Raw genomic sequence first — 11,404 nt, 5'->3', positions numbered from 1 at the left:
TCTCTCTAATTTTATCGAATTTTGATCAGACCTAAAGGTAAATTTCATAATCAAATCCTATTTTCTTTTTAAATATCAAATTATCCTATTATGCCGTATTCCAATGGAATTATATATATAAAGAGATCTCCTTAAAAGAATAGAGAGCATATATCTCCTAATCAAATCTCAATTGAATCCAATTAAAAGCAACTGGAGTTTTAGGTTTGCATTGAAGTCTTTGAAAACAGGATCCCTTATAGGATGGAACAGCATAATAAACAAGCCATAATTGTAGCTTTGTTCTGAATCCATATCATGCAGAATACTCTCGCAATGACCAGGTAAAATGTCAAGAATACACTATATTATGTTGGCATGTTAACAAGGAAATAGCAGCTAAAAACTCATGTTGCCCACTTCATTCTGCCATCTTTACTTCCCAGGAAATCTCGTAATTTGGCGGAAGTTGAACAAATATGAGTTTTCTCATTCTTCAGCTGCACTGGCAGCACTCAGATCCACACTAAGATCAGCACTCTGTTAGAAGAATAAGAAGAGGTTAGATTTGAGTATCTACTGTAATAGCACAGAAACACGGCTATAAAGTTAGAACTAGGGTTGCGGAAGTGCTAATGAAATTAGATTTTTCGATCATAAAAATTGAGAAAGTGATGAGGCAACTGCTGAACCAGAAAAGCCCGATGAACCTTTGTAAAGTACCATTAAGCTATCGGAAATCTTTTTGAATCGGTTATAATGTGAAGCAATAAGATGGGTAGGACTAACCGGTGTTTAGAGGGAAAAAAAAAAGGGAAAATCTTACAAACAAAAGATGGGCCCTTCAATGACATGATCTCTCACACCAGAAACATGAGAAGAGGCCAAGACAAAGCTTATTTGGTAGAATAGAGATCGGGAATCTAGAAAAGAGTGGCATAGGAGGTAAAGCTTGCTGGTTTCCAGTCTTGGACTGCTAGACCATCAATTTGAATGGTCATTCAACAAGGTCTACAAAAATACTTTTGACACACAGAAGCATTATAAAAGAAGAAACAAATGTTGGCTCCCAACAGCATCATCATCAGGTGATGAAAGAACCCTGAGATGAGTAAAAGATAACACAGAGGCATAAAGCCAGTAGCTGGATGAAGATAGTAATGAGTTACATGCCATCAGATTTATATCCACAAACAGTGTTATAATATGTAACAAGACAATCAAGAAAACCAGAAAAGAATTATGAAATAAACATTACCTTTCCAGTGATCATTGTGTACATGGAAAGCACATCCATGACGGTAGACTCAAAATGAGTTGTAGCATCGTAACTCTGCAGGGATGGAGCAAAATTGTCATTATCTGCAAAATTTGAAACTAAAAGGAAATGTTTTGGTAGAGCTTACAGTTGAGATGAAGCAATTATCCAAGGAGGGTTCATTGACAGGTTCATATCTATCATATGTATCATAAAACAACTCGTCTACTGGCCCAAGAAGATCAATCCCTGGCTTTAGTTCCATCTCCGGATGATCAGTTTCAGCTTCTGTTGATACAAATGCAATAAACTTCCCCTTTGGCGCAACATTGTGGGAATAAGAACAACAAAAAAGATACCTGATAAAAATACATGATATCAATACAGTAAGGTAATGGGATTTAAAAAAAAAAAGAATTTCAGAAAACAGCACAAGCACAAGTTATATAAGTTTTAAGAGGAAAAATCTCACATGTCTGACTTGCGGCCAATTTGCTTTTGGGGCAATATAACTTGTACAGAGTGCGACTCATCAGTGTTTGGGATGGGGTGGCTCATAATAGCAATTGCCCTTGCCACTTTCCCAACCTTCCTAACCTAACGACCAATCACAAGAAACCTCAGTGGGATACTTTATTCTAGCAAGACTATCTTAAGACTTTATATATTTCATTACGATGTTTCTCAAATGCAATAGCACCAAGGAGAAGCAAAATAAGAGCATTCACCTTATTAGGCAAGTAGGAAGGGTCACAGACAACTTTTTTGCATTTAGCAGTTTCCCCTTCTGAAGTGACACCACAGACTTTTCCTTCCATATCGAATTCAACCTAGGGATGATCCAAACCATAAGCAATCATATAAGAGAAAGATAAGAAACCCATTAAGAATGACATAACTTTCATATCATGCATAAATGTATTTGCCAATCACTAACTGTAGGAGGTCGTGACAACAGGCATGCAAACTAATAAAGGACTAAGGTTACCTTGCACTCCGGCTTATTTAACATGTAGGTCCCACCATAAACAGCACTAAGGCGTGCAAAAGCCTGTATATCCAGAAAGCACCTTGCATTATAAAATAGACTTGTCTTACAAAATATATGAAGTGCGAGAAAATAAAGAATAAAAATGACTGACCTGTGGTAACTCTCCTAATCCATATAATGGGTAAATGTATGGTGACCCTCCTTGAAAACGAGCAAAAGACTCGGAATAAAGCTAACAAACAACCAGAAATCAAATTAAAACAACTTCACTATTAGCAGGTTATGAGGACAGCCAAAAGGAGGTCAACAAGGTTGACTGAGCAATAGATAGTTATAAATTGAAAAGTAGCCACATGCTCTTGGTAAAAAGACTTACTTTCATTCTTTTGACAGTGTCTAGTGCAGGTTCATACAGATAGCGGTCATCTCTATGAAGAGCCAATGCATGACCAATGAAGTCCATTGTGTTGTCATCTAACCCATATTTTCTGAAGAAACAAAATGGATACAAAATAAATCAGAGTTCAGGACACAATATATGCTACTAGCAGTTAACTCTAGTGTAGAATCAGAAAAATATTTCCCGTTTTTGCTCAAAAGAGTTCTCCTCTGAATACATTAAAAAACAATGACTACAACATTATCATCAACAACAACAATCAAATCTTTAGTACCACTGTTGCAGTTCTATTTAATTCATAATAACAATTAAATCTCTTCAGTAATTTTATTGATGAACTAAAACAAGACCACTAAGAAAAAAACATAAATTCAATCACATCGAAATTTTAGATATAGCAATGTATAAAATTCTTCGGATTGATAGAACTCTTGGCTGAGGAAAACTTAGGATCCAGGTGAGCCTATGCTGATCTATCTCAACATCGCCTATTATTACACCTATGCAACCAGTGGGATGGCTGATCTATAGCAACATTGTACAACAAAGACAAGGTACAACCTTCTGAGGTCAACAAAGTTGGACGACTCTAAACCATGCCTGAAGATATAACTTCTGGAGGAGGCAGCTATCCAAAGTGCAAAGGAACAAAAAGTTATATACCATATTACCATCTTGTATCATTCCAATCCCCATGCTTCTGCAATGTCTTTTAGTCTTACATTCAGTCCTCTACCATCAGTTAACTGAGGAAACACTAAGAAACTCCTCATCTTTAAAGAATTTCAGATCCTCTTCAGGGAACAGTACCACTAAATAATAAAATAGCCTTGCTTTTAGTGTAGGTGGCTGTTACGGACCAAATCTGGAACGATTTGTCCGTAAGATGATTATAAAAATTTAGGTGGACGTAGCCTCGTAAGTTAGAATTCTAATGGCTCTAGTTTCACCTAAATCGGAGGTCGGGATTAAAAGATAAAAATAAAATAATGGAGATAGGTCAGAGAGGGCAGAACGGTAATTTTCGACGTTGTGGCGATTGTCGGAGGGTGGCAGACAGCCAAGGGTAGTGGTGGACGGCCGTATTGTAAGATGGCTGCTAGAGGTAAGAGGTGGCTAGAGTTTGGATGCTTAAAAGAGATCTACAATTATGATCTACTCCTATGAAGATAAAAACAATCTAACGACTAAAATAAAAAGATAAAGACGAAAATAATAACTGGCTAAACTCAGATTTCTTTCAATGATTCAATTTAATTCTATAATTATGTTCACTCCTATTTATAGGAGTAAAAATCCATAGCGGATCGGATTCGCATGCAGATTATCTGATTTATTTAAAATTTAAACAACAAGATAAAATTAGCTAACTAACTAAATCAAAATACCAAAGTTGTAGATCTAGAGGTTGGCGATCTTATCCAGCTGATTTGAATTTATTTGGACGTCTATAGAATATTCTACGAATATTCTTCCAAAACTACGTAGAGCTGGATTTAGTTAATTAAATAAAATCCTAACTTTCTAACTAAACTAAAAAAACAAATAAGATAACTAGACTCAATCCATTGAGTCTAATCTTCTTTTGATGTGATCCGATCTGACCCGGTTCGCATCAGTGGCCCCCTACAGATGCACCCAAATTGATTATAAAGTATTAACATTCTACTATACTGAGTCTTAATATGGTCATCATCTGTAATAAAGATGGAAACTACCGGTATGGACAGTTAAAACTTAGGACTGACTTAGCAATATAAGTATTTTTATGAGCATCCAGTGCCAGCTATTTTCTATCATAGAACAGAAAATGCAAAAAACAATAATCAGATACCCACGAGATCAATTCCCTAGTTGTCACTCTTGTAAGGTCCAACCCTTCATGAGTTTTTGGATCATTTTCATCATAATCTTGGACATAAATAAAGAACTTCCTAGCTCGGCGTTTCTCAAACAATCCCATCAATGGGGTCTTGAGTGCCTCCATATCAGTGGCAGGAACCTTGTGAATCTGTCAAAGTACAATAGCAGAAAGTAAAGGATATAAGAACCAGTGCATGCTAAATATGACAAAATTAACAGATATAAATGCTTTATCACATCAGCAGAAGTAAATATATATACCTTTCCTTTATTGAAAACATAGCTTCCATCTACAGCTTTGAAGGACAGATATTTTGTGACATCTGTATGAATGAGGACACGAACCAGAGTTCCATTTGCCATCATAAACTAGAAACAGATAGATTATCTTGTGAATTACATTATCCACTAGAAAACGCCCATGATAAAGTTGTCAGAGTGCTAAATCCAACTACAAGTGTTCCACAAAAGATAAATTTTTAAATGAAGCATTTCTAATCTCATCATGATGTTCCATCTTAAAATAAAAGCATCTTTAAAGTCAATGCAATGACTAACTTTAAGGACAACATGCATTATTTATCACCTTATATGGGCACTTCACTTGTGTCACAAATTTCAAATGTTCAAGATATAAAATGCATTGCCTGTCTCTATTTCCGGTATCTCATAGCTTAACATATCTCTTATTTCTTTGATCATGCTAAAAGAGTTTTAGTGGAAAAACCTAGATTGCGGTCATCGCTGTTAGATAAATAAGATTAAAGGAAAGAACCAATACACTACAGAACTGTAATACGTACAAACCTTTGGAACCATGTCAACATTGTAATCTCTGCTGGGCCCTAAATGTGCTGGTGGCTTATCATTACCCCTGAACCTCTTCCAGAGCTACATAAGAAAGGTACAATTTTAGCAAGTATTGGAAGACAATAAATATATTGGATGTAAATCATGTATTTTTACTACGATAATAATTTAACAGAACTTGTCCTATGTGAGGCATGATGCTCTTCTTCTTCATTACAAAGAGAATTATCACTGACGAGCAACTTTTGCATTTGATGTGTGCAATGAGAACATATAATGCTGACAACATAAAAATATTCTTGTCACCAAAAATGTAACCAAAGATGATTAAACTTTCTTGCCTGAATGAGATTTAGTGATGTTGACTCTCCTCCATAGTAATCATTCCTATCCATATGCAAGACCTGATACACAATTGCACACTGTTAGGAAACAAAAATAATTTCTTAAAATCACTAACTTCTTATGTGGCAAATATAGCAATTGCTCATCAGATCCGATCTATGGAAGAAAAGTTATCTAATATTTAACAACAAAGAAATTTTATAAGAACTGTTCCCATAACAGTAAGTTGCAAGTAAATTTTGCAAACTACATATTCTGGTGAGTGCAAATTTCAGCACAGCATCTATACATACTATCAAAGAACACAGATAGAAACTTCTTATCTTTTCACAGAATATCACAATTATCAAACTCTAGTTCTGTCATGAAATGGCTGGAAATGAAAGCAGATAAAGACAAACACTACCTAAACGAGCAACAGATCCAACCAAGCCCCAAGGGATAAGGACTGCCACTATAGCAGAAGCCTAGAACAAAGCTTGCTATTCTAATAGATAGTTCCCACTACAATACTGCCCTAGACGTCAGAAGATTACCATGCTTATTGTAAAGCAGCTAAGAAAAATAATTGAAACAGCTCAAGCTAGGTTCTCATTCAAAGGCTAATCCATGCTGCAATTCCAATATATATGCAAAGATTAGTTTCATAAGTCCCACTGCAAAGACAAACCAACAAGATGCAGATAAAATAGATCACGTATAAAGCACCCAAAAGAACCACGAGACCAGAGGAAACTGAAAACAAGAGTGCGACAAATATAAGATTACACCAAAGATTAATGAAAATGATTGAAAGTAGCTACTACACGTCTAAGACAACAAAAGATCACTCTGCTTGTAATTCAGAACTGCTAATAAACTCAGGAAATCAACCCGATACACGAATATGAGAGATTAAAACAACCTGAATCTAGTACTGCCATAAGTATCACAATCAATCTAAATGATCAAACAATTCAAGCAGCGTAAGGAACCAAAAAGCTCCACAGACTGCAAATCAAAGTCAAATCACCTCATGTTCCCTCTTTTTACACTTGAAGTGCAACCGAAGAAATCACAGCAAATACTTGTACAGAATAGCTTTTCCATAATCGTCATGCATACCATACCGGAAGCAAGATCAAAAATATAATAGACCCAATCTATGTAACACCCCAAGATCCAATTTTTGGAGGTCATCTGTTATTCCCAGCAGAATTTTAAGCACAAGAAGTACAAGCACCAAAACATCATTTTCTTTTTCTTATCTAATTCGAGGGCATCCGTCTAGACTGAAAATAGAACAGACCCAAACTATGTTACACCCCAAGATCCGATCCTTGGGGTCACTTGTTGTTAGTCAGCACAGTCATAGGCAAAAGAAGAACAAACACCAAAAACATCAATTTTTTATTTAATCCAAGAGAACCCAATTCCCATAAAAGTCCATTAAGCAATCTTTAAGAGTCAATTTTGGAATATGATACTTGGATCGAGATCGATCCGCCACTATCATAGTTGCCCATTTCTGTTCTCGGAGCCGTCTCACAAGAATATACTCAAGACCCAAAATTCGAAGCAAAAAGCGATATATTTCCAAGTACAACAGATCAGATCAAGAGGAGGAAGAAGAAAAAGCAAGACCTTGAGGCCATCAACGGAAAGAAGGCCGCTAAGGATGCACTCCTTGAGACCTGTTCCGAGAACTATCACATCATACTCTTCATCCATGGCAATACCACCTTAGGGATCACCAGAGAAGAAATAAGAGAATAGTAAGGGAGAAGGAAATGGAAAGGGGGAGGGGGGAGAGAGAGAGAGAGAGAGAGAGAGTCAGAGAGAGAAGAAGGCGAAGGAAGAGGGTTGACGTAAGATTTTGGGGGAGGGAGAAACGAGTTCTGGCAGTCAACAAGAAGTCGGCATTGAGTTTGCCATCGGCGCCTACTTTAGCAGAAGGCTAAATGAGAGCCTGCTTAGCTTGGAGACGGTTAAAATGTTAAGCCCAATTTTCTTATTATGTAACACAAATTTTATTCCAAAATAACAACTAAATATAATAAGTTAATAACCTCATTTTAAAATATAAATATTATTTATTAAAATTATATACTAATTCAATTACTAATTTATTCTCGATATTTATCTCATCAATTAGTTTATATCAAATCAAAAAATACTGTCCGTAATTATATTAAAAAAATTTATTTTTTATTCATTTTATTTCATATCAAAAATAATTATTACTTTCTTATTTAAAAATATAGGTGAACATAAGAATAATTATTATTATTATATTAGACTAGACAAATAAAATATGAGGAAATTAAATAAAAATTAGGAAAATTTATCGGAAACACTTTAATTTTTGCTCTTATTATCCGTCAAAATTTACCTATTTTATTTTTAATTATAATGCCTCAAAAATATTTTAAATTAATTTTACCGTAATAACAACCGACAGAATAGAGAATATTATATACTTTTGAAGATAAAAATAAAAGTACCTAAAATACCTGTAATTTAACTTTAAAATTTAGTTCTCTATTTATTCTTAATTTAATCTAAAAAACTTAGTTAAGGTTATAGAAATTGTTATGTATCTAGAATTATTTAACTCATTTGTACCGTAACTAACCATTAAGAAGCAGATAATAAGTTTTTGATACATTTTAAACAAAATTCAGACGAGAATATCAATATGGTAATGTATGAATTATAATAAAAATAAAATATAGGATGTTCTTAAATAATTTCTCTTTTTTAAGAATAAAATGATGAACTTTCTTTATTATTTCATTTAATTTATGAAACTCTATTATTATTGGACCCAAAGTCATGTTAATATATGATATATTTGTCTCATAAACCATTTGCACTTTATATGCATAATATATCTGCTTATCAAACATACACAATGTTACAACACATGATTACGGCAAAGTATATCTTATTAGCATTTTCTCAACCAAAACAAAAGTTCATCTTATTTGGAGTTTTTGATCAAAATAGACTCATTTTTTTAATTTTTTATTAATCAAAATGGACTACCCTTACACTTATTTACTAAATGAGGTCTAATTCACTGTAGCCCTAATAAAAACGTTGAACTGATCAACGTTTTTATTGTCAAACAATTTTTTTTCTAAATTACTAAAATACTAAATTAAAAAGATTTATATACATAAAGCGCCAAACATATTAGTGTTATAGGACTAGAAAAAACGGTAAACAGTTCAGCGTTTTTTCCCAGGGAAAAAATGTTGTTTAGTTTAACATTTCTATTAGAGCTACAGTAAATTAAACCTCATTTGATAAATAATTTTATGAGTAGCCTATTTTGGTAAAAAAGTTTTGGCACATAGCTAGTTTGGTCAAAACCTCCCAATTTGCAAGCATTGTAGGGTTTGGTCTATATTCAATGATGTGAGTAAAATTATTATGCAAATCACTGGAGAACATATATTTATATTATTGTTTTTAGTTCTATTTTCAGAACTTAATGATTTCTTTTAATCATTGGAGCCCACTGAAATAATTCTATAAAGCAATATTTTATGGTTCAATGTCCATCTCTTTCAAAATGTATCAGGGAATGATCAATAAGATCTCCACAACCACATGAGTCCTATGCAGTGGCTTTTGCAATTTAATTGCAGTTACTTTTTTAATTGGCAAGATTGAACTTCACACTATTTATAGTAGATACATATTAGACCTCATTATTGCCTATCTAAAAACAAAATGCAATTAAGTTGCAAAAATCCTGTCCTGCATACCAAAAGTCTCTTTTATTATTTATTTTTTTCTTGATTAATTTCAAAGAACAAGAATTCTCATCATTACCTTTACAAGTTATTTAAATCTAGGTATACCCTCTGATTCTTAATGACAGATGAGTTGTTCTCATATGATCCAAAAATTTAAGTATGAGTTAGGTTTTCCTGAGCTAACTTGCATTCTTTTCTGATTACAAAGGTTTGTCATAGTATAACCAGGGCACTGGAAGATCTCCAAGGGCCCCAAAAGAAGTATAAATTTATGGGCTTCTTGTGCAACTTGCATGCAGTTGAAGGTTTCTATGCAAGAAAGTTAATATGACAGAGTAGTAAGTCATTGTCCTGATTTTGATAGCCCAACTGCTCCCTTCTTGCATTCCCACTGCTGTAATACAATAGAAATTGCTTCGTAGGAACCATTCAAATCATATTAGGAAGGAGTGGCATTGCAGAACAGTCACAACAGTTAGCATGATTTCACAACAACAACAATGACGACGACGACGACCAAATCCAGTCCAACACATATCAAGCTGGCTTTTACTTTGACTAAATCATCAAACTGAGAGATCAGATCAGAAAATTTGGATTCATAGCAGTGAAGGAGAGAAAATTAGGTAAAGGTGAAACAAATGTGGAATGATCTTGGATTCTTCGAAAAGCCTAGCCTAGGAGAATAAAAATTTGAAGCATCGACGACTAGAATTTTGTCGATCAATGCATGCTAGTTCTTCAACACTGAACAATGCCTCAAAGTAAGAGATATACGCAAATTACAATTACCATCCACTGCAAGAACTAGAAAGCAATACTTATTCATTCAGCCAAAAAAAAGAAGACTACTTATTCAAAGAACAGAACTTTTACTCATTATATCTGGCATGAAAGTTTGCCGACTCTTTACAAGTAAGAGGAAGCAATTTTTCGGATATCGTATGGCATAAAGGCCAAGATCAGTAGCACTGCAAGTATGCCAATTGGAAGCAGTAGTAACAAGAACGGCGGTGGAGGCAATGGGGGCAAAATAAGTGGAAGAATCAGTAGTGATGCTGTGAGAAAGACGAGCATAAGAAACGATTCAGCGGGGAAATAACTTGATGCAGAAGATCTCTCGCCTTTCCCTTGAGGACAAGGAGCTTTATACTCCACATGCATTCTCTTAGCCGAACTAGTCCTTCTTACTCTCCTCTCCATCATCTTAACTCTATCACTTTCTGTACCAATTAGACCTTTTGACATTCTTGACTCCGAATTCAATGTTCCATAGTTCATCTAATTTCCCTTCTACACTATCTGTGTATCGAAAGCTATAACAACTTATCAAATTGCCAGCTTCACTACTAATTGATATGATCTGCCCTCTAGTGTTTAAACTGATGGTGGAATTGTCCAGCAATTCAAGTTACCAACTTGGCCTCAAATGCCTTTATCCTTAGTACTGGAGTAAATTACACCGGATCTTGAATTTGGATTGTGGAACAACTTTGTGCTAATAATCTGAAAATGTTCTGAAAAAGGCTGATACCAAAAGAGAGTTAGAATTAGCATATTATGTTGGACAATTACGAAACATCCGATGCAAAACTGAATGCAGAATGATCATTTTGCACTCCTAGCCACTAAGGAAATCAAACAAGTGACAAGTGATCATTTTTTGAAAAAAGATTTCAAGGAATAGCAAAATGATTGCAGGAATATCTATTTCCTTTAAGCCTCTATCTAAATCATTCATCTGAAAACAATCTAAAGCATGGATAGTGCTTGTAAGAGACTCAAGACCATCTTGATCAGAACATCTTAGAAGAAAGAAAAAGCAAAAGAGAAAGGCTATACCTGCTAAGGAAGAACAATCCTCCAAACTGAGGAAAGGGAACTGAAGAAAGCTTTGATGCTGTGATGGTCGAGGGGTGGAGGATTTAATGACTATCCGAGCATTATATTTGGATGGTGTGGGGTTAGATGATAGCTATCCAACTATGGATTGAAATCTTGGAGCCAGATAC

General features: G+C 34.6%; 1 protein-coding gene across 2 annotated transcripts; it reads right to left on the bottom strand.

Annotated features, from left to right (window-relative positions):
• Window positions 1–182: 182 nt before the first annotated feature.
• On the bottom strand, window positions 183–11,354 carry LOC140769151 (guanosine nucleotide diphosphate dissociation inhibitor 2). 2 transcript variants are annotated; one of them, XM_073109743.1, is made up of 13 exons: window positions 11,235–11,354; window positions 5,643–5,705; window positions 5,299–5,382; window positions 4,753–4,860; window positions 4,467–4,639; window positions 2,605–2,716; window positions 2,380–2,460; window positions 2,226–2,288; window positions 1,966–2,067; window positions 1,710–1,834; window positions 1,386–1,596; window positions 1,238–1,312; window positions 183–519 (listed from the first exon to the last, which is right to left on the bottom strand). In XM_073109743.1, exons 2-13 carry the CDS (start codon window positions 5,694–5,696, stop codon window positions 469–471), a joined length of 1,239 nt encoding a protein of 412 aa, XP_072965844.1. In that variant the 5' UTR covers window positions 5,697–5,705; window positions 11,235–11,354; the 3' UTR covers window positions 183–468. The 2 variants fall into 2 exon arrangements, with proteins under 2 accessions (XP_072965844.1, XP_072965843.1); XM_073109742.1 differs by lacking the exon at window positions 11,235–11,354 and adding an exon at window positions 7,270–7,523.
• Between the last annotated feature and the right edge of the window lie 50 nt (window positions 11,355–11,404).

Source organism: Typha angustifolia, chromosome 10, assembly GCF_048772165.1.
Source record: "Typha angustifolia cultivar Huaian chromosome 10, ASM4877216v1, whole genome shotgun sequence".
NCBI lineage: Eukaryota > Viridiplantae > Streptophyta > Magnoliopsida > Poales > Typhaceae > Typha > Typha angustifolia.
Note: the sequence above shows the minus strand (reverse complement) of the source record. Positions and strands in the feature narration are given on the sequence as shown.

What these genes read in the sequence shown, in the direction of transcription:
- LOC140769151 (XM_073109742.1), bottom strand. Translation starts at nt 7,356, where the DNA reads ATGGATGAAGAGTATGATGTGATAGTTCTCGGAACAGGTCTCAAGGAG. An exon ending in CATCACTAAATCTCATTCAG is followed by an intron (nt 5,383 to 5,642) that starts GCAAGAAAGTTT and finishes TTTCTTATGTAG; the next exon opens with CTCTGGAAGAGGTTCAGGGG. An exon ending in ACACTGTCAAAAGAATGAAA is followed by an intron (nt 2,461 to 2,604) that starts GTAAGTCTTTTT and finishes GTTGTTTGTTAG; the next exon opens with CTTTATTCCGAGTCTTTTGC.